At 40.9% G+C, this 13577-nt stretch overlaps 1 protein-coding gene across 1 annotated transcript in view; it reads right to left on the bottom strand.

The window, feature by feature from the left end:
• Positions 1-13577, bottom strand: part of LOC126481603 (inhibitory POU protein-like) — a 456090-nt gene that overhangs the window by 183697 nt on the left and 258816 nt on the right. The window contains exon 2 of the mRNA XM_050105471.1: positions 12620-12733. Coding sequence (XP_049961428.1) covers positions 12620-12733 — 114 coding nt within the window. The remainder of the gene's footprint in view (positions 1-12619; positions 12734-13577) is intronic.

The following is a 13577-nucleotide window of genomic DNA, read 5'->3' as shown; positions in this document are numbered from 1 at the left end:
AGGTCCTCGCTGCGAGGCTGGTGAGAGACGATCCCGCGGCTAGAGCCGTGTGTAGGCAATTTGTGGGATTGGCGCGTCGGCACCGTGGCCGCAGCGCCGCCTTAATTGTCCACCGAGGCCCGCAACGGTAATTAGAGTAATTGTGCGAGGAGCCGCGCCGCGGCGCAGCCAGCGCCCCGTGACACATGACGCCTTCCCGCCAGACTGGGCCGCGCCATTTGGCCCGACGACGGGCGGCCAGGCTTCGAGGCTTGCGGTCTGACCGCAGTCCGCCGACACTTCGGCGCGCGAGCACAATGCGGGCACTTAGTCCCGGGTTACATTGTTTCACAGTGGAGGTTCCCAATTAGAAAAGTGAGCCATTTCAAGGTACCGAGATCTGATGAGTAGCCTTGGAGCGCTGTGGTCACCTGTCAATAAAAATTCTGAGCACATGTTTGTTTCCAATCCTTACGCACAAATATCAGTGCTCTCCCATGAAGTGCATATGCATCTAGACGGTACATTACTAGCCGAGAATCCACTATTTTGTCGTAATGTAATGCGCCAAGTATACTAGAAACGGCCGTACTATTTGAATTAGTTTCATGCATAAGTTCGTAGCATTTTTGTTTGGCATGTTGGTATTCCGGTTGCTATCAGTTTATTTATCGATTGTAATTTTTTTGTAGTTATTGCTATTTGAGTTTACAAATTGTCGCTTTGTCATAGGCCCATGGAAATAGTGAGTGGAGCTATGAACGCTAGAAAATCAAGTGCCAGTTGGAGATGTCGGAATATTTACGACAAATCAAAAAAATGTTCAAATGTCTGTGAATTCCTAAGGGACCAAACTGCTGAGACTGCCGGTCACTAGACTTACACACTACTTGAACTAACTTATGCTAAGAACAACACACACACACACACACACACACACACACACACACACATGTCAGAGGGAGGGGCCGCGCAATCCGTGACGTGGCACCTCAATCCGCGCGGCTTCGATATACCTTTTTGAGTTCAGTACAGGGGTGATGGAAGCGGACGACAGAAAAATTTGCGTATTGTATGGGGTAATACCACTGTACAGATCATGACCAGCCGGTGTGGCCGAGAGGTTCTAGGCGCTTCAGTCTGGAACCGCGCGACCGCTACGGTCGCAGGTTCGAATCCTGCCTCGGACATGGATGTGTGTGATGTCCTTAGGTTAGTTAGGTTTAAGTAGTTATAAGTTCTAGGGCATGGAGAGCTGCATCAAACCAGTCTCAGGACTGAAGACCACAACAACAACAAGTTCTAGGGGACTGATGACCTCAGATGTTAAGTCCCATAGTGCTCACAGAGCCATTTGAACCATACAGATCATGGTACGAAGAGAATCGTTTTGACATTAGTGGCTCTCCACGTTCAGGTAGACTTTCGGTGTTTGGTGGTGATCGTCTAAACGCATTAACACACAACGATCGATGTCAGTGTCCTCGAAAACTGGCAACAGTGATTAACTGTGATCATTCCATCATTGTGTGACATTCGCGTGCAGTGGGGAACGTTCAAAAATATTATGTGTGGGTACCGCATGCTCTAAGCCAAAATCGCAAAAATCAGTAGGTGGCCATATGTACATCCCTGCATGCTCGTCGTCAATTGGTTCGATTATTTTTTTCTGTGTCGTTACTGCTAATTGGTAAGCGTTTCTTCATGCAGACATGAGGAAAACAATCCAATGGTTGAAATGGCTGGGCCCAAACAAAGCAGCCATTTCCCGTACAAATACGAACGTGCATACACATAAGATAATGTTATGCATCTGGTTGAGCAGCGACGGTGTGGCATATTAAGAATTTCTTCCCCAAGGTGTAACCATCACTGCTAACATTTGCTGTCAACAACTGAAACGTGTTGAAGACCTCATCCATGCTAAACGACCAAGATACAACTCCACGATAATACACGCTCACATTCTGCTTGTCTGACAATAACAGGAGATGCGTTGGGAAGTGATTTCGCATCCACCGTATTCACCTGATATTACGCCCTCAGATTTTCACCTTTTCCGCTCTCTATCGAACAACCGTTGAGGAATTTCCTTTCCGGACGAAAATGCTCTCCGAACATGGATCGACGAGTTCTTCGCCGCAAAACCACATGATTTCTCCTGTCGCGGAATCAAAAAGTTACCCCAGGGTTGGCAGACTGTTGTAAACAGCGAAGGAGAATATGTTATTGATGACTTAAGTCTCTGTTATGTGTATCTGTTGTATTTATTAAATTTACGGAAACACACTACGAACTTTAGCATCAACTAATTACGTATATACCGGTGGTTCTAATTCACTGGAGGGAGAAACTGTAGGACGCGTTTCTCTGTTCATAAACACAAGTCTTCAAGATGTTTAAATTGTCGAATGAAACTTCGTTATTTTCTGTGGAAGCATACCTTAATATAAGTTAGATCCCTTCAAGTGCCAGGGTCCTCATTCCATCCGATTCGATGTCAGTTTTGAAATCACTAGGGCATAAGAAGTGAAGTTCCAAAACAAGCAACCTCATCTTATCAATCATTTGGCAGTGCATCCAGTGTGAAATTTAAACCCAAATGTTAGAGTTTCTGTGTGTTAAAACACCCAGCAACTCTTTTCGTAATAGAGAAATCATTGTCTTGTTCAAGCAGCCATAAAACCCAGAACTCTGATCGACTTTAAGCTTTCACCTTCTGAATTGTGTGATATGGGTACACATAATGCCTTTCAAAAATGGTAAAAGTGCTGGATAGCATCTGACTTATCCAGGGTTATATATTATGTGTATATTCAGCCTATTACTCCATGTATACCCGTGTTTCACGATATTCATCTACCCAGGCGGCTTATATCCACTAATACAGCATTAGATTCAACCATGAAAGTTTTCCGATGGACATTCTCCACACTGCAATGAATGCAACTCTGTTCTGTGATTGAACGAATATGACAGAAAGCAGCATCAGTAGCATTCTCTTTTCACGTGTGAAATGAGAGAGGAAAAGACAGTTGTTTTAGCACCAATTACATTGTCTGAAGGTAGGCTCTCCCCAGAAGAGCTGCCATTCTGCTTTCTTTGAGTAATCCCTCACTTAATAAGGAGCATTTAAAAGCCTGACAAGCTACGTAGATACCTTTGTAGTACTAACGCATCACTGGGAATATGTCAACAGTGTTTTCTTGTTGATATCTATTTTACATCTACAGCTATTTCATCTCAGACCTAGAACATTTGTATCTGTATTGTTTCTATTTATTTTCGCTATCTTTCTTAAATGTGTGGCAACAGAACAACTATTGCAGTCCACTACAATGTAAAATTTTACACAGTATACCAACAGCCTTTGTTTACATGTATTTGTGTATTTATATTTGCGTAATAACACCATTGTTAAAAGTTAATATTGTCATATTTTTCCTCAATCTTTTCATTTAAATTAACTAAACCTATTGTTCAATATAATACATATAAAACAATAGTAAGCTTCAAAGAACCTTTGTTGAACTTGCTTCTATGCGTTATCATACTACGTCATCACTTTATGTTTTGTACTGTATGTTCGTTATTTAGCCTACCTTTCAGCTGGATAAATGGCCATTAAATGCCGAAAGCCAAGGAAAAATATGTTACACGGGTATTGCTTTGGGGTTCTTACATGGAAGTGTCCTCCAAGGAATTTCTTCATTATCACCGTTGCTTGCTAATAATGAGAACGATGAAAAAAACCAACAAATAATATGATGAAACGGCATTCCGGACATGTCAGTGACCATCTGTTTATTAGACCACAGTCATTGTCTCTAAAAAGAAGGAAAGAAGAACAGTGTTTGACATCCTGTCGATAACGAAGTCGTTACGGTCTGAGCATATGTTCGAATTCGAAAAAAGTAGCGTTAAAGTCGACCATAACTATTCCAACAGGCTCATCACGGCCTTTGCTTGAAGAGATTCAGGGAAAGCGTGGAAAAGCTGCAGCTATACGCTCTCGTATCATCCTACTTGTCGTGATTCTATAACACATTGATGTAACAGTTCATTTTAGAGAAGGATGCAAATTCGTATCCTACTAATATCGTCTCAGAAATATGTGCTCTTGAAAAACTGCAGTCTTAAATTAACGAAAGCTAAATAACTTTGTCAGAAAACTAGTATCTGCTCTCATTAGTCCTGTTATTATCAAAAAGGAACATATGAAATTGTTTTGGTAACACAGCAGACTCTTATTCGAGAAAGTGGCATTTCGCATCCCTGTCCAGACATCCTGATTTAGAAATTCTTTGGTTTCCTAAATCGTTTAAAGCTATTACTAGGATGGTTCGTGCTGCCTGTTTTCTTCCACAATCCGACCTCGTATTCCATCTTTTAATGTGATTGGTCAATAGCTCATCTTCTGCTACATATTGCACATGTCGATGTAGTTAAGGAAGTGGACTACTTGATACACTTAATTAATTTACTGCATGATACAAACATGTAAATTATTATAATTTCACATTTGATATAGTTTTAACGACATCAATCAAATATTGTTGTACACTTATATACAAAATGTGTTCAAATGATGAATCTGACATAAATAATATTAACTTTATTTATTTTTTTAAAAAACTTAACTTTTCGTATAATCGATTATCCATAAATTTCGTTATTCTATTTTAGTTCAGTCTGAACTCATTGAATTTAAACCGTTAATCATAAACTTTTACAATAACTTCAAAGAAATGAATACTGAGAAGTAAGTTATTTGTTACGTAAAAGAATTTCTGTGATACGTATATCTTTTTAGTTAGCTGTTCGAAGTAGTAAATTGTTGGTGTGACGTAGATGTAAATGTTTCTACATACTGCCATGTTGAGCACTTCTAAGTTGGTGATTTTCTATCTGGAAATAAATTCAAATGATTCCATATAAAGTAAACTGCCAGTGTAATTACGCATTGATGTATTGTTTTTCTTATGTAAACCTTTCTCTTTTAATGGAATGTATAACTCTTGATTTGGGGAACCATTGTGAATTAAACATTAATAACTGTCTATTTAATAGGAAAATATAGACTGAAACTTTATAAAATTTAAAATTCTTAAGAACATAACGGTTTAATTAAAACTTGCGAAAACTTAGTGTTTGAAATAAGAGGAATAGCTCTATAGCTGACAAGTAACAACGATCACTGATACTCAATATACACTCATCAAAAAAAGTTTTGTATCACCTCGGTTCCGAGAGTTCTGAAGATTGTACGGAAAATTGGAATAGAGATCAACATAAACATCATTTCAGCCCTTTTTATTGCTCATGAAAATCACACTTTGCCTGTTGTACCACCATACAGCGAGACCTTCAGAGGTGATGGCCCAGACTGCTGTACACACCGGTACCCCTAATACCCAGTAGCACGTCCTGTGCATCGATGCATGACTGTATTCGTCGTAGCATACTATCCACAAGTTCATCGAGGCATTGTTGGTCCAGATTGTCCCACTCCTCAACGGCGGTTCGGCGTAGATCCCTCAGAGTAGTTGGTGGGTCACGTCGTCCGTAAACAGCCCTTTTCAATCTATACCAGGTATGTCGATAGGGTTCTTGTCTGGAGAACACGCTGGCCACGCCTGTCGAGCGGTGTCGTTTTCCTGAAAGAAGTCATTCACAAGATGTGCACGATGGGGCCGTGAATTCTCGTCCATGAAGACGAATGCCTCGCCAATATGTTGCCGATATGGTTGCACTCTCGGTAGGAGGATGGAATTCACGTCTCGTACTGCCGTTACGGCGGCTTCCATGACCACTAGCGGCGTACGTCGGCCCCACATATGCCACCCCAAAACAGCAGGGAACCTCGACCTTGCTGCACTCGATGGACAGTTTGTCGAAGGCGTTCAGCCTGACTGGTTTGCTTCCAAACACGTCTCCGGCGATTGTCTGGTTGAAGCCATATGCGCCACTCATCGGTGAAGAGTACATGATGCCAATCCTGAACGGTCCATTCGGTATGATGTTGGCCCCATCTGTACCGCGCTGAATGGTGTCGTGGTTGCAAAGATGGATCTCGCCATGGACGTCGGGTGTGAAGTTGCGCATCATGCAGCGTATTGCGCACAATTTGACTCGTAACATGACGTCCTGTGGCTACACGGAAAGCATTATTCAACATGCTGGCGTTGCTGTCAGGGTTCCTCCGAGCCGTAATCCGTAGGCAGCGGCCATGCACTGCAGTAGTAGCCCTTGGGCGGCCTGAGCGAGGCATGGCATCGACAGTTCCTGTCTCTCTGTTATCTCCTCCACGTCCGAACAACATCGCTTTAGTTCACTCCAAGACGCCTGGACACTTCCCTTGTTGACAGCCATTCCTGGCACAAAGTAAAAATACGGGCGCGATCGAACCGCGGTATTGATCGTCCAGGCATGGCTGAACTACAGAGAACACGAGCCATGTACCTCCTTCCTGGTGGAATGACTGTAAATGATCGGCTGTCGGATTCCCTCTGTCTAATAGACGCTGTTCGTGCATGGTTTTTTACGTCTTTGGGCGGGTTTAGTGACATCTCTGAACTGTCAAAGGGACTGACTGTGATACGATATCCACAGTCAACGTCTATCTTCAGAAGTTCTGAGAACCTCTGTGATGCAAAACTTTTTTAATGTCTGTAGATCTTGAGCTTCATGCAGATCAATCTGTCATGGATGACGGGTTTGATGTGGAGGGGGAGGAGGTGGATTGAGGCAGGTGGCTATGTAACTAATAATGTGCTGTGTAATTTGCTTTAAACAGTCAAATCGAGGATTATTGCTATTTTGAGTCTGAGTCATTCCAATGATCAAGCAAGGAGAGGAAGCCAAGTGTAGCATTTCTTTCCCAGATAAACTTTGTGAATGTGAGATGGTGCCATAGATGCCGACTCAGACGTGTAGCTTGAGCGGCATCGACGCTGGACAACGACATGTTGTTGGTACTTCTAGCACTTGAGAATGGCTTGCAAGGCCGAAATTTGCCAAACGTAATAAAGTAAATACTTGTTAATTAAGCAACAGCCAAAGTGAAATGATTAAAATTTTATTGTACTGGATTTCACGAACTTGTGTCACGGAAAACCAATATTAATAAAACGGTTGTCCGTGGAAGTAGCTCTGTAGATAACGAGAAACGTTGTGCAATGTCTTAACATAGAATTTACACAGTTGTTTTCTTAGTTTGCGTGGTCACTGTATCCAGTTTGTAACTTGACGTGGCTCTTTACGTAAGCCTTTGTTTTTTGCGTATGTAATAACTAGCTGTCACATGAAACCTTACTTTTAAAATCTCGTTATAAATTCTACGACGTGTAACGAGTGCTAGGCAGATAATTGTTTGAACTGGAACCATTGTTCTTAGTCCGTCACGAAAGAGAATACCTGCTGTGTCAAAGAGCGATTATAAACCCATTTCAATTACTCTAAATGTGTTCAGCGTCATTTATTGCTAGTACATTAGTTACTCTGTAAGAAATAATAACTAGCGGACGCAGTAAATATCAGTGATTCATTTGCCAGTATTTGTGAGAGAATCACTCACATTATCTTACATGTTCGGAACGCCATGTTTCTGGAAAATTAAAACCCTTTTTCTATTCTTTCCATATACTGAATGATTCACATTCCCCTACCACCGGGTTTTATGCAACCCAAAACGCCCTCAAGTACTACATACAAGATTTTTATTGTCGCACACTAAGAGCAATTAATTAGTCCCACAGAAAGAATTACGAGGACCTTTTTGTAGAAAATTTAATGTAATTAAAGTTTGCACTGTGATGCGTTTTTACTAGAGGCCGTAGTTTCAAAATACACAAGAAAACGTACAAAAGTGATCTTCAAACGCGTTTTTGTTGAATATCTCGAAAACTGCGGCCTCCAGCGAAAACGTGTACCAGTAAAAAATTCAACTGTACCAAATTTCCTACAAAATGGTTGTATCTGTAGGACTGGCAGTTTGCACAGAGCGAGTGAGAGACTAAGAAAGCCTCGCAAGTGGTTTTTGAAGGCGTCGCGGTCTGCACAAAACCGAGTTGTAGGTGCAGCTGATAGTCTGAAAATGTGTGCCGACACATGTGTGTGTGGGAACAAAGACAACAATTTCCGTTGGCAAACCTAGTGACTCAGGAAATGCCATCTTTCAACTCTGTCAAGTAGCAGTGGGTATGGCAAGGGATGCCCGTTCTGGCAGCATGGAAAGGAATAAATTTCTGTTGTAAGCCTTGTGATCATGAAGTTTTACGGGATTTTTACGAACTTGGGCACAGTTATTTCATGCGTAGGGTAGCAGACGGGTACTGTGGTGTCCATCCTTCTCCCTTGTATGAAGATTTTCACGACTCTCACAAAGTGGGTGCCCTCATTAAGATATTATTGACGTTGGTACACTCCATGCTGGCCACCACGATTAGGTGATTCGTTGCTCTTTGACTTCTTCGTTTGGGAACCTTTCATGAGCATCACGTCAAACGACCCTACCGCCTTGACGTAAAACAAAACAAAAACACCCGAAGTTATGCACTGATTGAGACCCCGGACTTGCATTTGGTTGGGAAGATCTTGAAATCCACGTCCGACAACGCTGATTTAGGTTTTTTTTTTCCTAAATCGACTGATGCGAATGCCGGGATGATTCTCCTAAAAAGAACACGACCGATTTCTGTATTCATACCAGTCTTATCCCGGTTTTTCCTCCGTGTTTAATGAATTGGTTGTCGACGCAAAGCTAAACCCAAATCTCTTTACTCCCTTTCCTTTTCACCAGCAGCTTCGTTGCTGCAGTACCAAACATTTTGAATGTTATAAAATATTTGGGGTACGTATTGACCAGCAGTTTTTGGCCTCAGCACCTGTCGGTTGTTTCTAATCCGAGCATCTCCTGTAAAATAAAAACGAAACAAATTGTATGTTTTATTCCATGGGGTGTTCTGTTCACCTGTGCTATCTGTATTAATGCGAAATTTACAGACACCTGAACTCTGCAAGCCACCTTCTTGCGTATGGCGAAGGGAACTTTATTCCACTGCCACTTACCCCATTTTCTGTTCCAGTCGCGAATGGTTCAGGGGAAGAAAAATTGTTAGTAAGTCAGTGTGTGATCTTGAAGCTCTATAACTTTATCTTCACGGTCTTTTCGCGAAATACACGTATACGAGAAAGTAGTGTGTTGACTCCTCTAGCAACGTACTTTCACGGAACTTTAACAGGAATCAGTGTCTAGATGCAAAATGCCTCTCTCTTAGCGTCTGCGACTGGACTTCCTAGAAATTTCTGTGGCTCTTTAACGCGTACTAAATGGACCTGTAATGAAACGCGCTGCTTTTCTCCTCTGATGAGCAACATTCAAGTATTGATCGAACGAAGTTTTTACAAGGTGCATCTTTTGTATGCGAACAACACTTCCTGAGGATTCTTCCGACGAATCTGTCTGGTTATGCCTTACCTGTTACTAGTTTTATGTAGTCTTTCCACTTTAAATCGCTCAACATGCATACTCCTGGACAGTTTACTCTTATAACTACTTCCTGTGATTATTCCAGAATTGTCTAATCATACAATAATGACTTTCCTTGCCTACTTGTGGGCTGTACCTAACATTCATGTCGAGGGTCAACTGCCAATCCTCACACAAAGCGTCAATCCTTTACATTTGCTATAATTTTTCTAGCGTTGCGAGTTTTCTGTACACATCACCATCTACGAAAGGTTCATGGAACTTCCGACGCTATGCAGTAAGTCATTTATAATCATAGTTACTGACAAACCTGCCACTGCCCCGTTTTTCATTTTGACAATTTTCTATTAGAAACGGAAGCAGAAGATGAACAGTGAGTGTAGTGTAATATCGAAAAAAATTCCTTTCCATACATTCGTGGAAACACTTTTGAAATTACGAAACAGCCGTACAAAGAACAATGCATAATGTACAAACGTATAAGTACAGATGCACTACGTGTCTAAAATGCGATTTAGTAAACATGTCTACAGAAACGCCTCTTTATAGACGACTCTTCTTCTATAGACGGCTATTGTTTTCGCCTACAGCCGTTTGCGCTTCGTAGTTGGAAACTGTCAAAAGCGCTACCAGGTGTCAGCGATTTCCTTAAATTGACTAGGCAGTAGGAGTGCCTTACAAGCAGAGATCGACTTTTTGAAACTATATATATGGTGATGTACCTTAAGATTCCATGTATCACACACTGCAATCACTCGCCCTGGTGGGCCTAGTTTGTGAGTAATTGAAAAAATATTCGGAATTTTGTGTGATATCAATAGCGTTAAAAAAGTACCTTATGTAGGTTGATAGGATAACAGCCTTTACATGTAGGAGGTTGTGGGTTCGAATCTTGTCAATTGTTTTAATCTTTATCGAAATTACTTTGATTATCATTTATATTAAATTAATTGATTTAAATGTAATTTTTTAAGTCCGTTCTGTTGCCACATAATTTGAATCGTAATATCGGCTTCTTCATTTGCTCTCATTTTTTCCTCCTCTCATTCTTTCTCCACCTGAAATATTCGTTCATGCGTTTTTAATTAATTTTACGTATTAATTTCTATTTCATTTATTTTATTTTATCACCCTGTCTTTTTCGTCCACATTATTGCGTTAATTGTAACTATTTCTTGTTTTGTTTGAATTTCGTTTTACTTATAAACCAGTCTTTCATTTAAATTTTCATCTGCGTTATTTTGTCCTTAGTGCAGTTGGGATTTAGGTTATGTTTTGAGTGTTTGTACGAAGATTTCCATGCAAAAGAATTACACACCTGGTAACAAAAATACATTTTTCACACCATTGCACAAATTTAGACTATTTCGTTTTTTAACTGATAGATCGAAATTTTCAAGCAGTTGAATATTATAATAGGTAAATATAACTAAATTAATATTTACAAAAATTCCGTCTGGAAAAAGAATAACACAAAGAAAAAAATGAAAGAAATGAAAAAAAGTTCATACAGTGATAAAAAAATAATGTGGCATAGGAGTAAAATTAAATAACTTACGTTTGAACCAATTAATTGAATAAAAATAATGACCGAATTAATTTCGGTAAAGATTTTAAAAAAAATCCTTTTACATCTGGCGAGATTCTAAACCCACAACCTCCCGCATATGAAACTGAGATTCTGTCCATTGTACCCCGTAAGCAGATTATATGATACAGCTTGTTTAATATTATTGAGTATCATACAAAATTACGAATTTTTGGCGTCAGTTACTCGCAAACGTGGGCCCACCAGGGTGAATGGCTGCAGTATGTGATACCTGGGATCTTAACCTACTTCACCGTATAGGTAAGGTCGTTCGCACCACTGTGGAATTTTCCTTGTGAGTAGTAGAGAATAAATGACTTAAAACTTCATGCATGATGCGATATTGTTTCACGCATCTCAGTGTTTGTCACGTCATATCTATTTGTGTGTCGTAAAATGATGTATTTGCGTAGGTACATTAAGCGGAATTTGTGGATACTGTCTGTGAAATATGCTGCGAGTAGAGTTAGTAGAAAAGATTTAGTGAAGTTAAACGTCATGCTTGGCGCAATACTTTTGCACACATTTCCGTGTTTATGACGTCACATCTCTTGAACTATGACGAGTAAGTGGTTATTACTCCGACAGCGATTTTTGCTTGACAGTAAGCAATGTGTGTACTAAGTTTGGTTGAAATCAGTCCAGTGATTTAGAAGAAGATGTGTAACATACATAAATACACACCTCATATATCCATTTTATACGCATTTTATACGGTGTGTGGATAAAAAAAAGTTATGTTCCATTAACACTCTCTTAGGGTTCTGCCAAGGTGACTTATACGTCTGAAGGTTTCTCTCCGTTGAGAATGCACGCTGTGTTCTATTTGGTGGAAACCCTTGAATCGAGTCACACTGTTGGTTTGATATTCCGTGCTCTCGTATTTTGTTTATTAGGTGGGTGTGCGGAATTTTATCGAACGCCTTCTAAAAGTCTAGGAAGAGGGCATCAACCTGGGCATCGGTGTCTGCCGTGTTCTGCGTCTCGTGGACGAACAGACCGAGATTATTTTGAATTCTCCTATTTCGTCTTTGGTTTTGCCCGGGTGCTTTAATGTCTCCATATTCATAATCACTTATTTGTAATGGGACGGTGAAGTCAGTGCACCTGCGTATCACTAATTACTTTGAGACTGATCTAGCGATTCGACGCAACAATTTAGAGAAAATATTGTTCCCGGCCGGTGTGGCCGAGCGGTTCTAGGCGCTAGTTAGGTTTAAGTAGTTCTAAGTCCTAGGGGACTGATGACCTCTGGTGCTAAGTCCCATACTGCTCAGAGCCATTTGAACTATTTTGAAAATATTGTTGATAATAAGAACATATACGAGGACATCCGCTGATGCACCCGATCAAAAAGTTTTGTTTATGCTTTCTTCATCTGTAAATGATAAATGAAACGGAAAATGTCGTGAGAGAAGTCATAGAAAAGAAACCCTACTACTCCTAGGCGGGGCTCCCAATACATGGGATTTAAAGTTCTAATCTATTTACCGAAAAACTGATAATTATTGGATAGTTAATAAAAATAGGAAAGAACTGAATAGCAACTGGTATTGACGCACTTTTTCTTTGCCGTTATCGGAGGGATGTAGAGAGGCGTGGACGAACCGGGCTCCATCCCAGACGGCAATGTTGTGGGGGGCTGAGGTAGCTGGCTGCACCTCCCGCATGTAGTGCTGCCAACAAGAGAAACGGGACCTGCATTTAGTACTTCGTGCCGGCCGCCTACCCAGCTCAAGCAGACATACAGAGGCAAGATACACTGCAAACGGCTCGTGTACGCATGCATGGTCTCAGGGCGGTATAAACTATTAAAATTTTTTCGAGCTTCCAACCGTGTCAAGTGGTTACATACCCTCTAGTTTTCGGACAAGAGTCTTCGAGCCACTACTTGGCAAAAGCCGAGAAACATTCGTCTGAAACTCGCGGATATTTAACCACTTGTCGCATCTGGAATCTCAAGAAAATTTGATTTGTAAATGACTCATTTAATAGATTCAAACATTGTTCTCCTTGGCGCCCCAGTAGATGACACCTGTGAGGGACCAACAGCAGTATCGTTATTGGCTGACATATAGAATAATCAATACGGAGCATGCAAACTCAAAACAGTTGACCATCGCTGCAGTATTTACAACTGTGCAGTCACATTGCTTCATTTACAGGTGGAGAACATGCTGTCTGAAACTCGTGCAAGTCTGCTAGCATTCCTGTCAGCTGGCCGTCGCTATGTTAGCAGACTCGAGGTCGTTGGAAATTTATCCGAACTATAAGTAGAATATCCCGATTTTTGATGCAACTTGTAGAGCAGTAACAGGTTTCGAGAAGCAGAGAACTGTGCTGTTCTCCACATGCTATTGCAAATTAAGATATGCAGCTGACGACCTGTGAGTGTCTATCAGTTAACCAACAATTGCCCAAATTTGCTGAACCTGCAACCCGATTTCCAAAAGAGAGACTGTGTTGTCACAAACAATTTCTGGTACGGCAACAATTTGTAGAATACGAAAATGTTCGTTG

This window comes from Schistocerca serialis, chromosome 5 (genome assembly GCF_023864345.2).
Source record: "Schistocerca serialis cubense isolate TAMUIC-IGC-003099 chromosome 5, iqSchSeri2.2, whole genome shotgun sequence".
NCBI classification, from domain to species: domain Eukaryota; kingdom Metazoa; phylum Arthropoda; class Insecta; order Orthoptera; family Acrididae; genus Schistocerca; species Schistocerca serialis.
This window is presented reverse-complemented; position numbering and strand designations above follow the sequence as displayed.